The sequence below is a fragment of the Harpia harpyja genome, chromosome 12, assembly GCF_026419915.1.
Source record: "Harpia harpyja isolate bHarHar1 chromosome 12, bHarHar1 primary haplotype, whole genome shotgun sequence".
Lineage (NCBI taxonomy): Eukaryota > Metazoa > Chordata > Aves > Accipitriformes > Accipitridae > Harpia > Harpia harpyja.
The window spans coordinates 13,095,521-13,118,555 of NC_068951.1; the positions used below are offsets into that span (position 1 = coordinate 13,095,521).

At 41.1% G+C, this 23,035-nt stretch overlaps 1 protein-coding gene across 8 annotated transcripts in view; it reads right to left on the reverse strand.

The window, feature by feature from the left end:
• The window catches only part of BAZ1B (bromodomain adjacent to zinc finger domain 1B), a 52,405-nt gene that overhangs the window by 24,564 nt on the left and 4,806 nt on the right, over window positions 1–23,035 (reverse strand). For 7 of the 8 annotated variants that reach the window (XR_008237719.1, XM_052805093.1, XM_052805092.1 and 4 more), the window contains exons 2-10: window positions 20,979–21,095; window positions 18,680–18,824; window positions 17,599–17,797; window positions 13,391–13,512; window positions 12,325–12,522; window positions 7,202–8,897; window positions 2,685–2,823; window positions 2,045–2,175; window positions 383–494 (exon numbers count right to left, since the gene is read on the reverse strand). Coding sequence is in view for 7 of the 8 variants with exons in the window: in XM_052805093.1 (XP_052661053.1) it covers window positions 383–494; window positions 2,045–2,175; window positions 2,685–2,823; window positions 7,202–8,897; window positions 12,325–12,522; window positions 13,391–13,512; window positions 17,599–17,797; window positions 18,680–18,824; window positions 20,979–21,095 (2,859 nt within the window). In the remaining variant the exon portion in view is untranslated. Of the gene's footprint in view, window positions 1–382; window positions 495–2,044; window positions 2,176–2,684; window positions 2,824–7,201; window positions 8,898–9,288; window positions 9,310–12,324; window positions 12,523–13,390; window positions 13,513–17,598; window positions 17,798–18,679; window positions 18,825–20,978; window positions 21,096–23,035 lie in introns of those variants that run through there. The other variant, XM_052805098.1, reaches the window with a different exon arrangement.

Below are 23,035 nucleotides of genomic sequence, written 5' to 3' on the forward strand. Positions count from 1 at the left end.
GTCACTGCTCCCCTCCTCTTTTTTTTTTTTTTTTTTTTAAGTAATGCTTACGAGTACTGAAAAAAGCACGCAGCAATTCTTCTAAATTAACAATTCTTCTGAATATAAAATATTTAAAAAGCAATACATCGAAGTAGCGTTTACCAGCTTAATTTATACTGGCTTGAAGACTGATTGATTAGGTTGATCATAATGGTTCCACTGGCTCTTGGACTGGCTGCCCTATTAGCCATTCACTACTAGTAATAGTATCAGTAACAGAGGCCTGGAGAGCTGCTAAGCTAATCCAACTGTTAAGTACTGAAAGAGTAATAGGTATATAGTAGGGTTCCATCTGTCTAGTTTCCTTTGAGTACTTCGCAGCTATAAAAGCATGTGTTACCATAAGTTCTGTCCCTGCTTCGGTGCAGTGGTCTCTGTGGGAAGGTCTGCAGCATGCACAGACCGGTGAAGCTTGCTCACTCTGCCATCAGTGCCAGTGCTCCTCCGCTTGTCTGTAAAAGAAAAGCACAAGCTCAAGTGTATTCTCCTTCATCTTCCTCAGTGAGCATTTTTATTTTGCAAAAACTAACCTATCTCCAGGTAAGTGTTTATATTCAGCATCTAGGCCAGCAATACATTTGTCAGGGAAAACTAATCCAGCATTAGTTTTCTAAAGCTCACAGTATATGCATTTATAGAAATATGAAAAAAGATAACAGATTTTTAAAGAAATTACTGCATTATAAAGCACATACATAAAATTAAGAAAAGCATTCCTACTATTTCAAATACATAAAACTAGTTTCACTTTTTAGCTATATACTGAAAAAGTACTTGTAGAACTGAATGAGTTATAAATAAGATGTATTTGTATTTCTGAGCATCTCAGACAGTCTGACATGAATTTAAACCTTTGCTTATTTAAGCCTTTGCTTCTTAAGTTTCAAAAGGAACTTGCTGAAATCTTGTACACTAGCTGGGCAAATACACAGGCAGCAGTTGAGAAATTAATGCAGCTGGAAGCAAGCTGGTGTACAGGAACATGGCTGGTCAATATTTGAAAAAGTTCACATAAGAAAATATACCCATCGAGGGCCACTAATGATACTACCTGCAGCTCAACAAGACACCAAGACACAGATGGCTGGAAAGCTACATGCTGGATGTAGTATCTCATTGTAGGTTTGCCCCGTTTCATTCTTCTACAGATGTCTACTCTGCCCATTGTCCAAGACAAAATACCATCAAGTGAGGGCTCTCTGATTTAACTCAATATAGCCTCTCACATGCAGTATTGCTGTAGTTGGACTCAATGCCAGCCTATGATGTTTCAAAAGCAAGAAATGATCAGGACTGAAACTGCAACTGGAGTCAGATTATAACACACTCTTCTGTACCAAGACCTATTTCCACATAGAAGTGTTAAGTTTCCCTCCCCACAGACTGGTTTTTGTGCATGTCCAAGTTCTGCCTGCAAGGCTCCTTGTCAGCCACGCAAAATTACAGAGGAAGCACTAGAACTTCAGCTAGTCCTTGCACCTCACCTGCACGTTCAGTAAGAGGGCTGCTTGCCAAAATGGTCTCAATCAGCAAAGCTATAGGTATCTATAAGACTGTTCTGCTTGATACTATTTCACAGGTTAATCTGGGAGTCTTGCCACTGGTGGAATGTTAGCATTGTGATGGATACCCTCACTCTCTGCAACACACAACTGACTACTTGTCCAAGAAGTCTGGCACACTGCAACACAGCATGTTCAGAGTAAACCAGAGGGATTAGTCCACAATTGACATCAACCTCACTGTTTTTAAGAGAAAGGTGATTGTGTCCTGTGGTCCTTATGTGGCACATTGCAGGCAGTTTCAAGACCCGCAGCAGCAGGAAGATCATCATGAGCATCGGGCTCTCCTGTGTGCAGGCTTCTGGAGTTTAAAGAAGGCTTAAATCAGAGTACCCCATGAAAACACTCAGACTAGACAGTTCTCCCTCACATTCACAAATCCATTCTAACAGTCAGACAGCAACAAAGGAAATACCCACAGAGAAGCAGGCTAATCATACCTCCTGAGCTGTAGTCCTTTTTAAAATCTTCTTTTTTCTGATGGGGAAGGATGAATCTGTAGTCTATACTATCATGTACCCAGCCTTTCTCAATGAACAAGCCAGGAACCTCATCCGAAAACAGCCAATACCTGTAGAAAACACATATGTTAACAGGTACCTGTCTCCTCTTTTGGCTAGTTACACACATTCACTTCTATTTGCATAGAGGGAAGAAGCAGCTGTGTGCTTGACTCAATAAAAACTGAATGCATGTATATCTTTATATTGGCACAGCTGAGAAACATGAAAAGCTTTTATTAGAATCCATTCTAAGCGCATTCCTGTGCAACAAACATGAAAAAAAAAAAAAAAAAGCAGCTGGTAATTAGGTTCTTGAGCACTGATGCAAGCACTTGAAGCTCTACAGGCTAGTGGATCCTGACCTCCACAAGAAGGCCTCAAAAAGCTGGCCATGTAAACCAGTGAAGGCCATTACACTCTATATACACAAAAAACTCACTTCTGCACTCCTCCACAGTTCAATTGACAGGAAGTCCTCTCAACATCCTCCATATCAACCATTTCTTGGGGACCGCTATCTGATAAAGCTCCTCTCAAGAGGGGAGAGCTAGCAGCTCAGGATCATTTCCTTTCCTACCTGTTATGATTACGATCAGTGCCGACTGGGGTCCTGCGCATCACCAGCTTTGCTTTGGCAATTCCATCCTGGAAAGTTTTCTCAGCTGCAGCTTTATGCTTTCGGATTCTTTCTTCCTCTGCTTCTTTCTCCATTCTCACTGTTGGAATTAGCACAGAGAAGTATTAGATTTCTTTTATTGTATCCAGGCATCAATATTCTCTTTTATTTTACTACATCATGGGGGTAAAAAAAAAAAAAAAAAAAAATTTATCGGTGACTTTGGTTAACATTCTTTTAGCACAGCCACCTACCCTTCAACTTACTTTACACCCACCATTCTAGAAAAAACTCAAGAATTAAGTCAAGGCATAAGGATGAACTGGGCTGAGGAAAGAGGAAAGTCTGGATAAAAATTGTCTGGAGGAATTAGTCCTCATTATTATTTCTCATTCTAGACCAACAAAGTGATATCCATTGCTGTGCAATCCCATATAACAACAGGGTCAAAGATCTTCAGCTACAGCACAGTATATGACAAGGACTTCTGCTCTGGCCAGCTCAAGTGTTGGGAGCGGTCCAGCTGTGACACTACAGAGGTCAGCGTGGCTAATGGACACCTGCATTTCCACAACTGCAGCTGTGAGGAACACTCTCCCCACAACCTTACCTACCAAAAAACCAGATCTGGCACAACAGAGACCTCTTCCAGGCACAACTGTCTCACAACAGCAACCAAGTCAGATCTCGTAACACCTCATGCTTTCCCATATATGCTATGATGTGGAAAAGCATTAAAATAGAACCCTCAGGTTTCCCACTCATGACAGAAGTATTGGAATTTCAGTAGCTCTCAATATCCATTGCTGTTGACAAAAAAAGAAGGGAAGGAAAATATGTAGTGGCCTAAATCCTGGCATCACAGGCTCCCTGGCAAGAGCCTTACAGAACAAAACATGTCATTTCACATGTCTAGGTAAGGAGCAAGAAGGAAGGCAGCTTCCGCCACAAGACAAAACATTAAGGTCAACAGGATTTATGCTCCTCATGATGGTTCAAGAGTCTCTACACTTTTGCCCATCTCTGAAGAATAGGTGTACTTCCACCAAGAACTGCCTGAACAAAAAGGAACAAAACATGAAACTGAGTCACACTGGCTCTTCAGAGACTGATGTCAGTCTAAAAAAAACATCACCCCTTCATGACTTTCACAAAAGGCTATGGGCAACATTCTTCTGTGTCCAGAGAAAACTTGAGGAAAAAAATAAAAAGGATGAAAAAATGAAGACTTATCTTTACATCACAAAGCAGGGTTTGAAGCAGATGTAATGAGACCATATGGAAGGGGTGAGGTGGACTGGGGCAGGTAAAAATGAGCATATAGATATCATATGTTGGCTGCTGACCCAGGGAGAAAGCTAACTTCTTGCTAGGACTTTTCCCAGGGCTACTAACCTATTCTTCATCTTGCAGCCATTTTCTGTATAAAGATAGGTTTGATAACAGTTGATTAGTAAATACCTGGTAAGTCTCTGAAGTCCTGCCAATGTAATCAATCCTGACTGATTAGAGGAGACATACTGAAAAACATACCTTTGCATTTGTTACACCAACTCGATATACCAGCTTTTATATAATAATATAGTAACAACATACTAACTTACATTCATTGCAGCATGGCAAAATTGTCCTGTTAATCCATACCTGCCAGACACAAGCACCTGCACCCATATATCTGTAAATACCAACTCCTCCCTAAACCTTATGACCTCTCCCTCTGTCAAAGTACTGAAATCAGAACAACTAGCAATAGCCACTCTCACAGCACCAAATGCCTCATATGACCTAAATCTGAGTCTTGCAAACCACATCAGGAGACCCATATTACAGGAAGTACTGTTCTCACCTTCCACTAGAAGAAGACAGAGGTGATACGATTCCCCCAGAATTTCTCTCCCTGACACCTTCTCAAGACTTGCTGCTGTCACCTGATGCTAGCACAAGGCACACTTCACTCTCCTCCTCAGTACCCTCCTCTCAAAAGCCAAGACTCCAACCAAAACAAGCCGCACTGCCAGCAAACTCTTCAATGCTTACGACATGGGATGTTGTGGGCACTCATGAGACAGGTATTTTTTTCTGTGCAACTGTAAAGACCAGTTGCAGCAGGTACCATCAAGTGCCAGACAGGAAGAGGCAAGGAAAGAACAGAAACTTAAATTTAGTCATATGCCGAAACTGTTCAAACAAAATGAGAACGAAGACACCATACTAAAGGGTTCCTCCCCCCATCTCATCTTCAATTGTGATGGCACGCTAGTCTGAGTTGGTACTTTCCTCTCTAGCAGGCTTTGTTAGCTGTATAAGCTTCCAGCTCTCCATTCTCCTCCAACAGACTCTGTGGGAGCTATTGCTTCATGGAGTGATCAGGCAAAGAACAATTAGTAAGCGCCGCAGTAACATGGAAATGAAATTACTTGACTCTTACTATCAAGAAAATACAGATATTAATCATGATATTAATCATTGAGATATAACTCAATGGGGAGTTCTGTATTGACTTCTTTTGAAGTCAAGAAAGAACAGAAAAATACATTTATGCTTTCTTACACTGGGTTCTTTTTTGAGCTGAGACTAGCTTGGTAGCACTGGCTGCAACCTTGATAGGTTTAACTTGAAAGAGGTTAGTGCTCCCAGTGTTACTGATGTTACCAGAGCAGCAAAAAAGAAACCTCTGACTGAGATCTTTATCTATATATATGTAAAAGAATAGTTGCTTACAAAACACCTATTGCGCAGTGGTTCATATATATGAATATTGAATCACTGTACAATAGGTGTTTTGTCAGCAACTACTCTTTTACTTCCCCCAGAGATACTAACATTATTAAAAGCATATGCAACTGAAGTGGTGTAAAAGCCAGTAGGCTGAAAAAGCCCCCAGAAGGCCTGTGTGATGGTAGGAGCACACTGATGCAGTTCTCATTGTGGTCACCCAGAACTATTTTTCACATACTGAAACCACACCAGCCTCCAAGTCTGAAGTCCAGAACAGATTAGCTCCGAGCTGCTAACCCTACAGCCCTAACTACTGCACCATCAACATTAACCAAGATCTTTGGTATGTTGAGGGTACCTTTTTGTCTGGTAGCAACCACTTAACAGGTAAAAGAAGCCCTGGATGCCTGAAATGTTGGGGTTTGTTATGTGGAAAGGAAGCAATATGAATTCAAACCTTACTTTGAGCAGTAAGGCTTAATCCTTCCTTCCCTGCCAGAGACCTAGTTTTCCTTGTGAAGTCCAAAAGAATGAATCAAACTTCCTCAACACACAAGCCAAATTATTCTTATCAATGTAATATTGCTCTTCTTCATATATAACTAGTACAAACTATAAAGTGAGAACAAGAAGTATCCCAAGGAGTAGTGTCCAAACTGTATTTAATTTTGCAGTAAAATCTTATCATGAACATGAACTTGCTGTCAAACAACTGGAACACTACAAGAATTGGGGCCAGGAGGCCATTCAGCTACAGCACGTTAGATATTTGGTATTTTGTTTTTCTGGAGAATTAGGACAGCACTCCAGATCTTCAGCAGTTTATTGATACTTCTGAGACTCACAGTTGTTAACAGAAGATCTGAAAAGTCTATTTACTTTCAATGGGAGGCATGGTTGTATCCAGTCTACTTCCTTAGGAGCCTCAGGGTATTCCATGTTAGTTACCTATTCTTGGTCTCCTAGAACAGATAATCCCAGATTCCAGGTATGGCAGATAAGCCAGGCTCCATGCGGGATGCTTGTCCCTCAACTGTTTCAGAAGGGAAATAACAACCTAGATGAGCTATGCTGTCCACCTCCACCTGCCCAGTACCCACATTTACAATCAAAAGAATCCCTGAAGTGCAGTTCCAAAGTATTTTGCTTTTCATATTCCATACTCCTTTGCAAAATGCACTACTTACACAGAGGCATACAAAGTTTGTTACTGCAACTTGTGATTTATAAAGGTTTGAGCAGTTTATATTTATACAACTCCATAACTAATTCTTTAAAGTGAGAAACTGTAAACTGAAATTTATTGCCTAAGTCCTTATCTGGGAGAAGGGCTCCTAGCATCAACCTGATGCACATGGCAGCAAGGCCAGCAGCAGCTGTAGGAACTAGCTTTTAGGCAGGAAATATCTCCTCTGTACATAAGAGCCAGAAGATGTTTGAAGGCAGACAAGGTTGGTTGGTTGTTTTCTGTCCCCAAAACAGATTTTCTGTTCTCCAACCTTCCTGGGCCTGACAGGATTAGAAAGGTACTGAACAAAAGATGCCCACAGATAAAAATCCAGAAGCATTTATTGCTTTTTCTTAACATTCCAGATTTTGAGCTGCCATAGGAACCATAGCAGCTGAATTACACTTCTCCAGTGAGTAAATCCCTTAAAACCATGTAATGCTTTTGAAAACAGGCTGTCAATTTTGCCATTAACTTAGTCCCCTCTACTCCACAACACACAAATGTTCTACCCTCCTTGTATTTTTCTTACCTCTCATTTGTATTTCTTGTTGCTCCCTCTCTTTCTTGGCTTGGATGGCAAGAAGGCGCCTGCTCTTCACAGCACTTATCATATCATCAGCTTCTATTTCTACCCGGTGCTCTATTTTCATAATCTCGTTTTTTTTCTTTTCATTTCTTCCCATCATATTCTCATCTTTCCCATTCTCCTTGGTTTTGGCCACCATTTCTTTTCGCTTCTGTTTTTCTGCTCTTTTCTTGTCATTTTCTTCCTTCAAGATAGCTAGGCGCTCCTTCCACAGCTCAGCTGACGTCTGCTGCTTTGCCTCCACATGGTCCTGCACCGAGTACGTCATTAGAATCCGGTGGCACAGTGCTCCAAGTATCCGTAATTTCTCTTCAGGAGTCAACTCAAAGAACTCCGATGTCTCCAGTTTCTCCAAAAACTCATCTTGTACTTCATTATCCTCAAAAGCTGCCAAATCCTTGCTTTCATCTACGTTATCTGAGACCTCACTTTCCTCCTGCACATCTGACTTGCGTAGGCATAGGCGAACCAACTCAGAAGCAGAATGCAAAGTAAGTGGTATTTCAGAAAGCTTCATTCCTAGCTCAGCATAATCTTCAGCAATTTCATCTTGCAGCAGGGTCTGCAAGAGAATGACCAGTACTCGGTTCAAATAAAGGAAGCCTCCCTTTTCTGCGCAAAGTGCTTCCATCAGGGAAACTGCCGTAATGGGATATTGAGCATCTGGCATCAATAACCCTGAGTAACAGCTCAGGAACTCCACCACCATAGCAACGTCCCCAAAGAGTGTATTAGGAAGTCCTTCTGGAGTATCAACCAGTTTAAAAGTAGGCAAGGTTTTCCCTTTAAGATCTTGGTCCTCATATCTTTTCTGTTTTTCCAGTTTTTCCTTCATCTCCTTCTCCTTCCGCTCCTTTGCTCTCTCCTTCAGTTTCTCTTTCAGCTTCTCCCTTTTCTTCTTCATGTACTCCTTTCGCTGCTCCTCTGTCATGGTGGCCCATTTCTTCCTGTGCTCTAGAAGCTCGTAGCGTTTCTGTACTAACCCTCGCAAATCCTCAGGGAGACGGGCACGATCCTCATTTGAAAGTAACCTAGCTGTTTTGGAGATGATACAGGAAAGAGCACTTTTTTTGTCTTCCCGGTCTTTGTTTTCTTTGTAATAAGCAATGAGATGGAGTGCTGCAGGAGGCAGATGTTTCTGGGGTTTGCTGGAAGACCTAGGAGTGCCTCCAGAATTCCTGGGAGCCCTGGACACCTTAGTGGTACCTTTAGCCATGTCCAGTAGTGTCATTTGTTTCATTTTCATCTTGGGGGTCTTCAAGCCTTTCCTAGGAGACTTTGATTTCCCCGATGATTTCTGCCCATTCAGAACCCTTTTGCCTCTCTGCTTTTTGTCCAAGGATTTGTTGCTGCCCTTTCCCAGTCGGCTCCTCTTTGGAATGTGAAAGTTAGAACCAAGTTTAGCAGGTGACACGATTTTCATCACCTCTTCCAGCTCCTCTTTAGGACATTTTGAATTCTTAGAGTTTTTCACCTTCAGTGGAGAGCCAATAATAGATTTCTCCAAATGCACATGGCACCACAGAGTAGGGCTCAGCGGCTGGCCCAGGGATGATCCATCAGCTTTGGATTTCTTAGAAGGCTTTCTGTCAGGTGATCGAGAGCTCTTCCTCTTGATTGAGGGGTTGAGAGTCATATACTAAAATTAAAGAAAGAATGATTTTATATTAATATTTAAAAGTAAATAAAGGTTATATAGATAATTTTCTGTCAATTATTTTTGCCTATGTTTATTTTTAATGTATTTTTCCAGTGAACAAGGAGTACTCAATACGTTAAGGGTGACAGGCTTCTGCAACAGCTTTCAATATTCTGCACTGTAGTCACTATGTTGGTTATGAAGTCATTAGCCCATTCCAGAAAGTTCAATTTAACTTTATAAAATGAAACACTATGAAGAATTTTAAATGTTTCCTACTACATTACATAAAACCATTTTGTTTCTACTTAAAAGGTTGTGGGAAGGCGGTTTGCCTGCAAAACATTGACATTAATTTCAAAAACTATTCCTCTGCTCAGAGATTTCTTACTGAGTCATGTAGGGTTCAGTCCTGGACCCCACCCAGCACACCACCCAGAGGAAAACTGAAGGAGCACAGAAGTGATGGGTGACAGGATTTTACAGACTGGCTTCTGAATTGCCTGAAAGTATCTAGAATGAAGGTGAGACAGGATTCAATTCTGAAGTAACACGATTGAATATCTGACTGTTTTTAACCTGCTGAAATAACCTACATGACAGCATACTTTAAGCACAGAACAGTTTAACCCAGAGCCAAAGAGAGACTGATTTCAGGACTACGTCAGCATCTCAAATTCAGTTTCAGGATGCACCCAGAATACTAATATATTTCAAGAAGTGAAAAATAAAATACAAGGATATAACCTTTAGGTTATGGATAAAATTACCAGAAAACAGGGGCTGAAAATTTGAGATTCCTCAGCAATAAAAAATTCCACAGTGGTAAGCACAGCAAAAGGTGCAAGCATCTAAGAAGCATTTATTTAAGAACAGACATACACAAATGTGATCAATTTAAGACTGCCATAGGAATATTCAGATTTTCCGGCTCATGGATGTTCACTCTTGAAGACTTTAGTTTAAACAGCCCTCATTAGCCCATTAGAGAAATTTTTACTGAAGATTGCACAATCACCAAATCCAGTGCCTGCATAACTTCATTCTACAAAAATTGTGTTGAAATATTTGTTGAAGACAATTACCTAAGCTGAAAGCATCCAGCAAAGATACGAATCATGATAATTACAAATTCACAAATATTAGATCTACAACTTAGAATGTATGTCCAACTGTCACTTATACAAAATTATTTTGTCAGAACACTAATTCTGGATTAATAAATTCTGCATGCACTTCTCAAAATTAAAAAAAACTCAATATAAATTCATTCTCTATGCCAAGTGGGAAACACGCTACAGAAAGTGCCACCCCTAAACATAAAGGTAAGGACTTCTGTAAGTCAAACCGAAGATTTTACAGTTTTGTATTTTTTCTTATACTAAGGGTACACCTCCATCCATCAATGCGCTGAATAAAAGAGTTTGTACACCACCAGCAAATACTTTAATTTCTCTTAAGGCAGTGATCCCAAATACTACAGCAAGGGTAAACACAGCTCAAATATGAAGAATTTATTTTTCCCTTTAAGCAAATTTACAAGTGTTCAGAAGAGTCCATAGAAGCTTGCTAGAATGAGGTGTTCTCCTCCTATTGCGGAAAAAGGGATATAGCAAATATTTCTCTTCTAGTTTTAGAACAATGCTTGACAAAGACGGAGTCCATGAAAAAAGCGAGTTTATTAAATGAACAAAATAGTGCTTTCTACATCCAAAGATGAATTTTAAACCAGCAGATTTCATGATATGACATTTACTCAGTTACCAGTATATTTGGCTGGTCATTACAAAGGGCTGGGAAAAAAACCCCATCCCTGCTACTCAGAGTATTCAGTACAAAATTTGTGGTATCTGCCATCACTCAATCAAGCACCATACAAGAACCAAGAATCATGAAGTCAAACACATCTGTGATGTGTTGACCCTGACTGGATGCCAGGTGCCCACCAAAGCCATTCTATCACTCCCCCTCCTCAGCTGGACAGGGGAGAGAAAATATAACAAAGACTTTGTGGGTCGAGATAAGGACAGGAGAGATCACTCACCAATTACTGTCAGGGGCAAAACAGACTCAGCTTGGGGAAAATTAACTCAATTTATTACAAATCAACCAGAGTAGGGTAATGAGAAATAAAACCAAATCTCAGAACACTGTCCCTCCACCCCTACCTTCTTCCCAGGCACAACTTCACTCCCGGATTCTTTACCAACCCCCCCCCAGCGGCACAGGGGGACAGGGAATGGGGTTTACAGTCAGTTCATCACACATTATTTTCTGCCGCTTCATCCTCCTCAGGGGCAGGACTCATCACACTCTTCCCCTGCTCCAGTGTGGGGTCCCTCCCACAAGAGACAGTCCTCCACGAACTTCTCCAACGTGGGTCCTTCCCATGGGCTGCAGTTCTTCACAAACTGCTCCAGCGTGGGTCCTTTCCACAGCGTGCAGTCCTTCAGGAGCACACTGCTCCAGCGTGGGTCCCCCATGGGGTCACAAGTCCTGCCAGAAAATCTGCTCCGTGGGCTCCTCTCCACAGATCCGCAGGTCCTGCCAGGAGCCTGCTCCAGCGCGGGCTTCCCACGGGGTCACAGCCTCCTTTGGGAACCCACCTGCTCCAGCGTGGGGTCCTCCACGGGCTGCAGGTGGATAACTGCTCCACCATGGACCTCCCTGGACTGCAGGGGGACAGCCTGCCTCACCATGGTCTTCATCACGGGCCGCAGGGGAATCTCTGCTCCGGCACCTGGAGCATCTCCTCCCCCTCCTGCTTCACTGACCTTGGTGTCTACAGGGTTGTTTCTCTTACATGTTCTCACTCCTCTCTCCAGCTGCCATTTCTGTCTGTCCCAACCTTTTTTCCTTCTTAAAAATGTTATCACAGAGGTGTTACCACTATTGCTGATTGGCTCGGCCTTGGCCGGCAGCGGGTCCGTCTCAGAGCCGGCTGGTATTGGCTCTGTCGGACACAGGGGAAGCTTCCAGCAGCTTCTTACAGAAGCCACCCCTGTAACCCCCCCCGCTACCAAAACTTTGCCACACAAAGCCAATACAACATCCAACTCTTGCATTGTAACCATGAAAAAGACCCAATAACTGACATTACCAGGCAAGGACTATAGCTCTTCCATTTGTCTTACACCATGAAATCATGTCTCTACTTGTAGACAAGTAATGCAAACTATTGGAAAAATCAAGAAAAGGCAGTTACACCTCAAATTTTCAAAGTAGACCACTGTTTCAGACATTCAAGCTGTGTCACCTCTCAAAGGGTCAATCTTCAAAAGAGTGGGCCTTCCTGTTCTGCATCTCTCTAAGTTGATGTAAGCTTGGGAGCAACAAAATCCAACTGGCACACTGAAGTCTCTACCAAGACTGTTTAAGGGTGGGGAGTGGGTGAGAAAGCAAAGGAGGTACTTTTAGGAATTCTTACCTTATGTGGGTCAAGCAAGAAGTCACTAAATTTACTGGGGAGAGAGTATTTCTTCACTAACTCATCCTCCACTACCCACGGGGCATTCTCACATGTGCCGGCCCGTAGCGCGTTGTGACGGATGAAGTACCTCAGGATCTCCTTGTTGGGAGGACGCTCTGTACGGACTAAGCTATCTGCTGGTACGTTGCTGATGATCTTGGAGATAACAAACAGACAAACTGTTAACATTTAACTTCTAACCACATTATAAATACATACCATATGGCTAAAAGGAGCAAGGACAATTGTACTGCTTCATGTCCACAAACTCTTCACTCTTTCAAAGCTCTCTTGCAAAGACTCAAAACAAACCAAACAGAACTTGCAGAACCAAGATGCACAATAGAGATTGGCAGGAGATTCAGTTAGCCAAAAAAGTAAAAAACGTTAGTTTATGTTGCAGATTTCTTGCCAAAGCCCACTACTTCATCTCTGACCTTCCTCCAGCTTTTGCTTACTACTAACTTAAAAGCTTTTACATATTAATGTTTATTTTGTTTTGATTTTTTTCCTGAGACCAGAGGAGTTACTCTGCAAGTGGTACTCATTAAATTGAGGTCAGCACTGCCTCTCTCGTCAAATTAGCAAAGAGATGACAAAAAGCACGCAGCAGTGCTGCAGCTACACAGAGCTTCTCGAAGCACAGCTACCTATGACTGTCAGAGAAGCTCAGTTAGAACAAAAGCAGCAACTGCCGCTCATGATTTAACTGGTCTACCTCTGACCAAGTTTCATTAACTGCCTGACCAGAGATTAACCAGTTAACAGCAACCACTCTAAAGCTACCATAGCACTGTGACTCAGCATGTGGTACCAGGGAATTGTCAGGTGTCTCCATGGACAAAACCCAATTATATAACAGCCAGGCTAGCCAGCCTCACAGACAACTACAGCCATCCTGCTTCCAATACCATGACCCCAGCATAAAGTACTACATTGGGCTGTATAGACACACCAATAGTGATTATTTAATTAAACTTGCATATTCATGTTATAATAAAAAGGATTCAAATGGACAACTCACCTTATCTTCATTTTTCAGCTTGACATCATATTTGTGTGGCAGGAATTTAGGTGGAACCCACTTCCTTTCTTCCTTCTTCAAAGAAGTGGGAAGCTTCCGAGGAGACCTACGTGCTCGATCACCTGATAAAACAAGGTAAGACATTAAGTGTCTTAGTATTAGAGTCCAAAAAAAAAAAAGTTAAAGAATCCAGATCATTGCTGGACTGGGCACCCCACCCCTTGTTATCTATATGGTGTTTGGTTAAACTAGAACATCAGGATAAAATCCCAGCTCAGGTTTTAGAAATATCCTGAAGATGCAGGTTGGGAATGGAGTGCCTAAATAGCTCTGAAGTAGGAGGTAACACCTATCTTCAAGGAGCATAAAGGACCACTTGCAGTATTTAAACCCATTTCTCTACAGATGGTAAGCTGCAACTACCTGTGCAAAGGGAGAAAATGCCTGTAAAATTCATGAAGGGGGGACAGGTTTCATAACCTAGCCAGTAACCTGCTTAGGGAGCTCCTGCCAAGAGCCCTAGCTGTCTCTGCCATGCCATATTTGAAATAATTCTACTGCAGGAATTACTGACTTTAAGTTAAAGTAACTTTTTAAATCATTTAACTTCGGTGGCCATTAAGCATTTTATAGTTACAAGTCCTATGTCTATGGGCTAGTTTAGCTGGAGATTTTAAGCATACTTATACAACCAGTCTTTTTACTCTCAAAAGAGATGTAACTGAAAGAGTACAAAGACATCACATCTTCTTGCCAGCTGGTGTTGAGTCTATTATTTCTATATTCAGGATGCAAATGTTAATCATTTAAGACAAAATCCAAGCTTACTGAAGAAAGCGATCCCCAAATGTTTTTATGTCTGTGGCTATGACTCAAAGAAAGCACTAAAGCAAGCATGATAGATGAAAATAATTATCTACTAGGTATATGCAGAATATAAGTAGATACTAGACGTAAGTCAGACTTTTAAATATAGATATATATCATTGTCACATTGTAAGCCCTATAGCATTTAAGCTTCAGCAGCATTATACCTCACATGGCATAAAGCCAAGTTCTGCCCCCCTGCCTTCCAAATCAGTCACCTTGGTTAGGGAACAGATCACAGATGCTACAAGCTCACTGCACCATATACATCAATGTGCAGCTACTTCCCACATTAGTGCTACATTTCAGATAATGCAATGTAGAATCCTCTGCTCCAAGCATCACTCATTATAGAAGTTTTCCTTAAAAATAAACCCCCCTGAATTTCGTAATAGTGGTAGTATGTGTGAAAGCAGACTAGTCCTCTCACCACAAGTCAGGCTGAGACATAACTTTTGCCTGCTTTGGTTCAACATTTGTATTAAAAAAATCTTGGTAAGTTCACAAATACTGAACTATGTTTTTCTGCTCAACAGCACAATGGGAGTCGCATACAAGACACTTCAAGCTCTGTAAAAGACCTGCTTTCAGAGATCAGTGTATTTTAAGTGGCTGAATGTTATCTTTGCTGGATGTGCATAACACACATAGCAAGTTTATATATAAAGAAATAACAATGTGTTGCTTAGTCCTGGCTCTGACTTTGAAGGACTCTGTTACGTTGCTGCTTCTGCAAAAGGCCTGTAAGTGACCTCTCCTTTTGTGATTTACTTTCTAGATTCTAAAACCAGGGAAGGCTACATTGGATTCCATCTAACAGCACCTGGATGCTGGGGATGGGGAAGAAGAAATCACTGTACATTCCTGCCTAAAGTCATTTTACAAAAAGCATACTTCATTTGTTGTTGTATTGTACTGTAATAAAACTTACATTCACTACACTACTGGAACCTCTTAGGGGATCCATATGCTGCTGTCTCCTTGTATTCACCACTTATTTTGGTTTTTCCAAAGCATTATTAGGTCCAAGTACAGCTCAAGCTGCAGAACCTGCCTTCAGTAGTCCACCATCCATTTTCAGGAAAAACTAGCCTTTCCTCTCACTTCTGCAGATTTTCTAGAGTTCACTCCCTAAGCAACTAAAAATACAAAGCCACTTCAGACTGCACGTATGATGCAATAAAGCTGGTATAAAGCCTTATTTATAGCTTCTGAAGCACAGCAGACTCTAAACAGAGACTGAAGCTCTCTTTCTCTGCCCCTTTTCTCCTCCAACAAAATCAGCAAGTTTGACCTAAGTATTAGTAAAAATGCTAAGGTTAACTCTGCCCCCTCGTGTGTGCACAGAAAGATACAGCTCTTACGTCACACAGTTATGCAGAGCCTCTTATTGCTTCTAAATGCCCACCCTTGTGTAGTGACCTCAACCCATCTTACTAGTGGTCAAGTATGCAAATTATTAGAATGAAAAAGTCAAAGTAACTGTGGCTAGATACCTCCAGTTACTGTACACAGCCTCCTGCAGGTGCAATTCAGGGCCTGAACCCACTAAATGAAAGCAAGTCTTTACTACTTCTGTAGTATGTTGTATAAATGTAACAAATGGTACGTAGTTCTTTTAATGGACTCTGGAATACAGATTCAGTAATGAGTTTACTGTGAACTCATGTTCTATTATAACGCAGAATATAAAATCATTAGCAATAAAATATCCTTTTAATAAATGCATATGCATAAGGAGAAGAGTTAAAAAGAATGCGTGCTTACTGCTTTTACTGATTACGTTATGACTCTGCTAGCATCCTTGATTTGAAAATGTTGAAGTTCATCTTTTACAGAAAGGGTAGGAAGTCCCAGTTTATAGAGGCAACTAAACACAAGCCAGATAATCAGCCGAGTCAGAGACTGAAAAAGGCTCAGGAATCCCCATTCCTGCAGTATTCTCCCAATCTCTGAGCACTATACTGGCAGTGTCAGAAAGAGCACAGCTGAACACAGCTGGTTAGAATACTGCACACCACTGAACAAAATATCATGGTAGACTTTACTAAACACCCAAGCCCAAAAATGCTGCTGTAAATTTGGGCAATGAGCATTTTTAAAGTAAAAGCTACTTCCTATGCCTTTTACGAGGTAGCTTGAGAGAACTACCACTCAATTAAAAAAAAAAAATTAAAAAAAAAAGCATCCATTAGTCCCTCTCCATTAGTCCCTCTCCAAGCACTATTACTGTTTCAAAGGATGAGTATAAGGCCAGACTGTTTCTGCAACACTTTTTTTTTTTTTTCTTCCTGGTTATATAGAGCACTGCAATGAAATCAGAACAGCTTATAACTTTTTCCAGTACCAATCAGAAACAGTTCACAATTATTAAGCTTGGGACTACAGCTTGGTAGAATTTGTTTTCCACTCCTGACTTTGCTGTTAGTGGGCTGTTTTCTGAGTTTCCTCTTCTCCATATTAGAGGAAGTTATATACACCTTCCCCAGGTTTTGGAGTGGCTATTTACAAATGTGAATTTTATTACATTTATGTGCATTTAAAATTAAGCTATCCAGATTAGAGCTATGCTGTGGGGTGGTTTGTTTCTTTGTTTTAAAACACTTTTTGAAATCTCTTTTAAAGATTCTTATAATTCCATTTTTAAGAAGTTACATAGGACATGAAACTATTTTTTTTTTTTCCCTCTTTCAACAGTACCTTCTCAGAGTCAAGAAAAGCCTTGGACATCCACTGTTTAGTTCTGCAGCAAGGAGGAACAGATATGAAAGAGGGGAACAATGTTTCAAAGCACGCTTTATTTTGAACCCTTAGAAAAAAATCAGTATGCATTTTTCTGCATGAATTTTGTCTCAGCATTTGAAAATTGGAAAGGGGATAAACCAAAATAAAAAAACAAACTCATTTTTAATGTCAGCTGGGGACATGAGAGAGAATGACTGCAGAACAGGCTTTAGAACTACAGATGTTCGTTCTGAGGATGAACATCACAGCAGAACTTTATGATTCTGCATGAACCTTTTCTGTTCCCCTTCCCCCACCCCCCTTTTTTTTAAATACACTTGTTATACTTTTGAAGCTCATACATTTCATGTATAGCTTTCAGTATTACACCTTAGAATGACAGCACATTTTCTGCTTTAAAACAGGCAAGAACAGTTGAAAGCAAACAGCACTGATGTCACCAAAGCTGCACCACTAAGAATAACAGTTTCAGGATTTTCATTACATAACACTGTTTAAACATCACATATAACATTCACAGCCCAGGCCCAAGATGTACATAAATTCAAATACTCACTTCCAGGTGCTACCTACTGGCATGCTGTCTTACTACTTACTCATACTTTCCCTCCTGCTGTCATCCTCCTTCAGAATAGCTTCCTTCTGGTTGTCCTGGGCTGCCTGGCTGGAGTTCTCCTTGTCACTGGATGGGGAATCACAGGCTCCGTCCGATTTCTTTTCTGAAGCCTCTTCATCAACCTTCTCTAGGGGATGTATTTTCACAACTTTCACAGGCAACATTTTCTCCTTACCAACCTGCACAGAAATATTGATGAAAAATGAACCTGAGCAAGACACCTGAGGTAATGAGCTTTAACATTACAAGGAAAGAAAAAAAGCAGCTAAGATGACCTAATTTGGCAAACCATAATTTGGCAAAATACCTAATTAATATCCTCCTTGAGAGAAGCCCATGATCCCTCTCATGCAACAATTGTAGGATTTCTTTCTACTACTCCTACCTGGAAGTTCTGTACAAATTGCTAAGAGAGAACTGCCAACTCACAAGTTTTTCCAAGTGTTTAATAATGCTGCTTTCTCAGCCTAAGGAAAAGATGCAAGCATGTTCTTCTCAGCAGCCCCAGTTGAGAGAATACGTCCTAAACAGGTTGCTAACAGAGAACATTTTACACCTTTCTGTTATTTTTAACAAGTTTGAGTTTTTCCCATTATTCCCAGTTTTGAAGGGGATTTTCTAATCGTTAGAGCATTGTTAGAGATTTGTAAGCAGTTGACTTCAAGCTACATTAGTTTAAGAATACTACTCCTTCTGGGAACGTGGTAGGTGAAAAGACTACAGCAGATTGCAATTTTTAACTTATTTTAATTAAAACATGTATTTTTATATATACTTAAATATATACACAGGCCATCATATATTTAAGCAGTATAACAAATATATCTGTATTCCCCCCCTCCCCGATCAGTCATTCTTCTCTTGCTATCAGTATGGGTCATCCACATGCATCTGCTTATGGAACCATTTTGCATTCAAAAGCAGGTGTTGCCACTGGGATTCTACAGAAAAGAAATTCTGACTATCTTTCTGATAATGTAAGTGGCTAACATATTATTCTCATCTCCTGCCTTTAGATATCCAAAATTAGCTCTGGGACAAAATGCAAACCAGATGTTTACCTCAAAGTCACACTCTTCTCCCACTGCAAATTTGGTCATGATCTCCAGCCAAGCTGCATCCACCAACTTCTCCAAAGATACGGTGTTGTGGTGGACTATTTCCAGTACCAGTTTCTCATACCAGGTGGGGAACTCCTCCTTCAAGCTGAACAAGCACATAAGAAGTTTTCATTATTCAGGGAATAAAAGCCAAAATGCAAAGTAGCCTCCCATTTTGTAATTCCGGGAACACTAACAGCCAGGACAATGTTTGAGGCAGATGCCACATTAGCATGCAAACATCCAAGAGCTTTTTGGTGGCTTCCCCCAGCACCCTCCCAAAGCATTAATTGGCATGACAATACAAATTGTACTTGTCCTTCCCAGAAAGAGCACCATAAAGCATTCTGGAAGAGCAGCACTGACAGTGAACCCTTTCTTGCTGGTTATTACTGCCTCTCTATTAGATGTTAAATATATACCAAGACCGTGTCATTATTCTGGGGCTTGTTACTTTAAAGTTTTTGCTTCCAACAATAACACGATGCTGATGAACATTTAGCATTTCTTTCTTCCTAAACAGACTGCTAACACAGTGAAGAAGATAGAGGCAGGCTTACACAATCAAATTATCTTTCCAGAGAAAAATACTTTATGTGTTCCACCACATCATGATCTTCAAACTTTCTCATTCAAAGAGGAAGACTGTTACAAATTTACTTGACTGATTTCCTTTCTAAAAGATCAGGTCAGTTAGCTGATAGGAGTACTAAGCAATATATTGCATAAAGCTTTCTGGCTAAAAAGTAAAGTCTGTTTCAAGTTACTGTAAGGAGGAAGGAAATACTCCATTTTTCCAAAACCCTTTTAGCTTTGCAGACTCAGGGACCCATTGCTGACAATCCTCAGCCATGTTTGCTGTTCTACAGCTGCCATGAATAAATTTATCCCTTCAGCAAACTGCCTAAATGAACTTTGTTTTTATTCAGACTAGTGTCAGGTATTAAAGCAGCCAGCAAACCACCTGGGAAGCTTTTTATCCCATTTCAAAGAGACAAGACCAAAATCTCATTTCACAGAGTCTTTTTTCCCCCACATTTAGAGAGACTATAGCTAAAGTTGTTATTGAGAAAGCTTCTGTTTACATTTCATTTACATTTCTTAATGTTTTCAGAAGTGGCCAACCAATCCAACATTGTTAACCAAAAGTAAGCGACACTAGACCAGTGGTTTTTTGACTCAGGATTACAAGTTTATCAAGCTGGCTCTGCATCCTCCTCTCAAAACAAGAACACTAGGGAGGAAAGACTGAAGACAGCAGTACTTCAACCCTCACAGAAATCACGACTATTGCCAAATAGGTTTCTTATTTGTTGCCTTTAAGGATGTGATTAACCTCAAACGATGGGGAATTTCTCCTTAGGCTAAGGCTATTAACTCTTTTGCCAATGAATCAGAAATGTGCATTCTTCATGAAAGAGGGGCAGCAGAAAATTTCACCTCTTAGGTAGTACTGCTGACAATCTCCCCAGTTAACACAGGAAAAAAAAAGTCATAGAAGTCCAAGTCATCAATTCACGGAACAGAGAAACATGCCATTTGTTTGGCATAAATCCTACAATTTGGTAATCACAAAGTCAGTCATATATGTTGGTTGAGCCAAGGACTTGCACCTTTACAGAAAATTCACTTCTATGGCAAGCATCACGCTGAACCTCAACCAAGGATTCAGGGCCTGTGCTGTGTGCTAGAGGGGTAGTCAGGGACATAGCAGCCCGGAGGAACACTGGTGGTCTGAACAGAGTAATGACTCTTGCTGGTTTCCCTTTGTTCTTTGTTTCAAGCAGAGCAGATCCCTAAAATCTCACTCCAAAGTAATTTTTTTATGTAGTACAACTGATTCCAATGCAGATCTGGAAAAAATAATTACAGCTGTGGACCTGGCTGATGTGAAACACTTCAATGACCTCTTTTACTGTATTTTTACTTTAGCTCCTCCAAGATTTATTCCCCCCCCCCTCTGAAAAATTCCCATTACTCAAGGGGCTTTAAAATAAGCTACGTATCGTATGCTGAACTATTTTGGTTCAAATAATACCAAGATACAGCACTAAATAAGTACATTACTCAACTGCATTAGTGATGGCATCAAATTTGGACTTAGTTTGCTTTCAACTCCAGAATCCCCAGATCTACTTACAGCCAGTAAAAAGCTGGTTACCTCACCTCATAAACTAGCAATCACATATCATTCCCAAGTCCACTCTTCTGCCCCAATGCCTAAAGATAGACACATACCAATTTCTTCACTGGTACTTACAGCTCAGCAACTTCCTGCTCCTCCTCCCAAGCCTCTTTGTGCGTCAGCTGGCTGCTTCCTGTGCTTTTGCATGTCCATATTCGTTCGCTGTACCTCTCTAAACGCGCTTCATACTCTCTGTAGAAGTGGCAGCTCAGGAAAACAGGACTTATGCAGTGGAGAGCATAATCACAGTAGCATAAGACAATCAAATTCAATTAAACCCTTACTATTGGAGTGCACAAAGGCTGAAGATCACTACAGTACAATTTGACCCTATGTCTACCATGGAGATGCTGCATTAAATCCAATAGGTTTTCAGACCAGGATGAAATGCAGCTGAAATGCCCGTCCTGTTTGGCACTGGCATACAGAAGGTGCCACACCACCATCAGTTCAGCTGAACTGCGCAAGGGGAATACATACAGCTGAGTTTTGTGGCATTGCTAAGTTGCTTTTCAGCTTTTCTGGTCTGATTCACTAGAAAACAGCACAAACAACATCACAGGCACGTGCCGGAGACATGGCACGGACCACCGCTAAATGCCTGACAGTAACTGTTGGGGAACTACTACTACTAATGCCTTAGGGTGGTGTTACAAACTCTAGATGCAAATTACCAGCCTACCCAGTACCCCCAATCTTTTGGGGAAAAAACCCAAAAGCTTTAAAACAAAAAATCACTAGAAAGGTCACCTTTCCTCTGGCTTCCAACAAAAGCAGCCCTCCTGCATCAGCACAACATGAGGATCTTCCTCACCACCACCATCACCTGCTTCCCGTATCACAACCAGCCTCAAGGTTAAGTTATTCTGGCTGTTAGGATTAACGGGTGCACAGGCAAGTCACCGTGGTGCAGACAGCATTATGAATTACAGCATTAGCTACTCTGTTGTAAGCATCTGTGGCTGTGCTCTACCCATTCCACCTAAGTGGTGATTAACTGTCAGTGTAAACAGATATAAGCTACTTCATACTTTCTATGGATAGAACGTGTACAGGCACAATTATCAGAAAAGCTACCATAGTGTAAATCCACACCAATTTACCCTGTGGCAGCCTGCTTAAGTTGCCATATGCTTACCGATGGTAACTTAAGTGGAGAAATTATAAGAGAGGCAAGAAAAGCATCTTCCCCTTTTCCTGCAGCGTGCTCTCCAGCAGAAAAGCAAGCACAGAGTACAAAGCATACTTGTAACAACTACAGTGGCTCAGCCTGCTGCAGCGCAAGTGCTAATTATGAGAGTCTCTGTGGGAACAAGCAGGTCGCTCCACACTCCTGCGAAGGCAGAGCTACCAGCCACAGCAAATCACCCATCGTATCCTGCATACACTTTGTCTTTCAAGAAAATTTTAGTGCAACTAACCTATTTGTGTTTTATTATTATTACCTTTTTTTTTTTTAACGATTCCTATTAGTAAGCCAAATTACAACTCCAACAAAGCCAATTTTCTTGGACATTTCTTCACAGCCCCAAGGTAAAGCACAACAAGGTACAGAAGCTGCACTGTGGACGTTGATATACAGGTATCTTGCAGCCACAGCAACTGGTGCTATGCAAGAATACAAGCCAGGAACAGAGCCACCTCCAGAGGAGGCTGCCACTGCTGACAGTACTCCCGCTGCCTGGAGCAGGTCTTAAAACCAAGGAGAAATCCTGCGGTTCCCCAGCTTTCCCTGCTTGTGGAGTCTCCTGCTCTTCAGTGGATGACCAGCGATCTGACAAGTCATCACCCCACTAAGTTTTGAGCCCTTTGGCAATTCACACCCCTCCCTGAAGTTTCAAAGATGCTTAAGTTCCCATAGAAATGAGAGGTGCTACAGGGCAGGGGCAAGAAGCATCATCCCTGCGGTGGGGCAGTGGCAAGGAGCAACCACAGCTTACAGAGGAACTCATCTGCACAGCACCACCAACCAGACCAGAAGTGTGATTTTAACAAATTTTTGTAGTGATACCGAGCTAGGAGGAAAATAAAATAATTTAAAAAAAAAAAATCAAACAAGAAACCAGGAGTCCTCCTTGTATTTAAAGCAATTAACCACTTTAATAATGACTAAATTACAACCATACTACTAC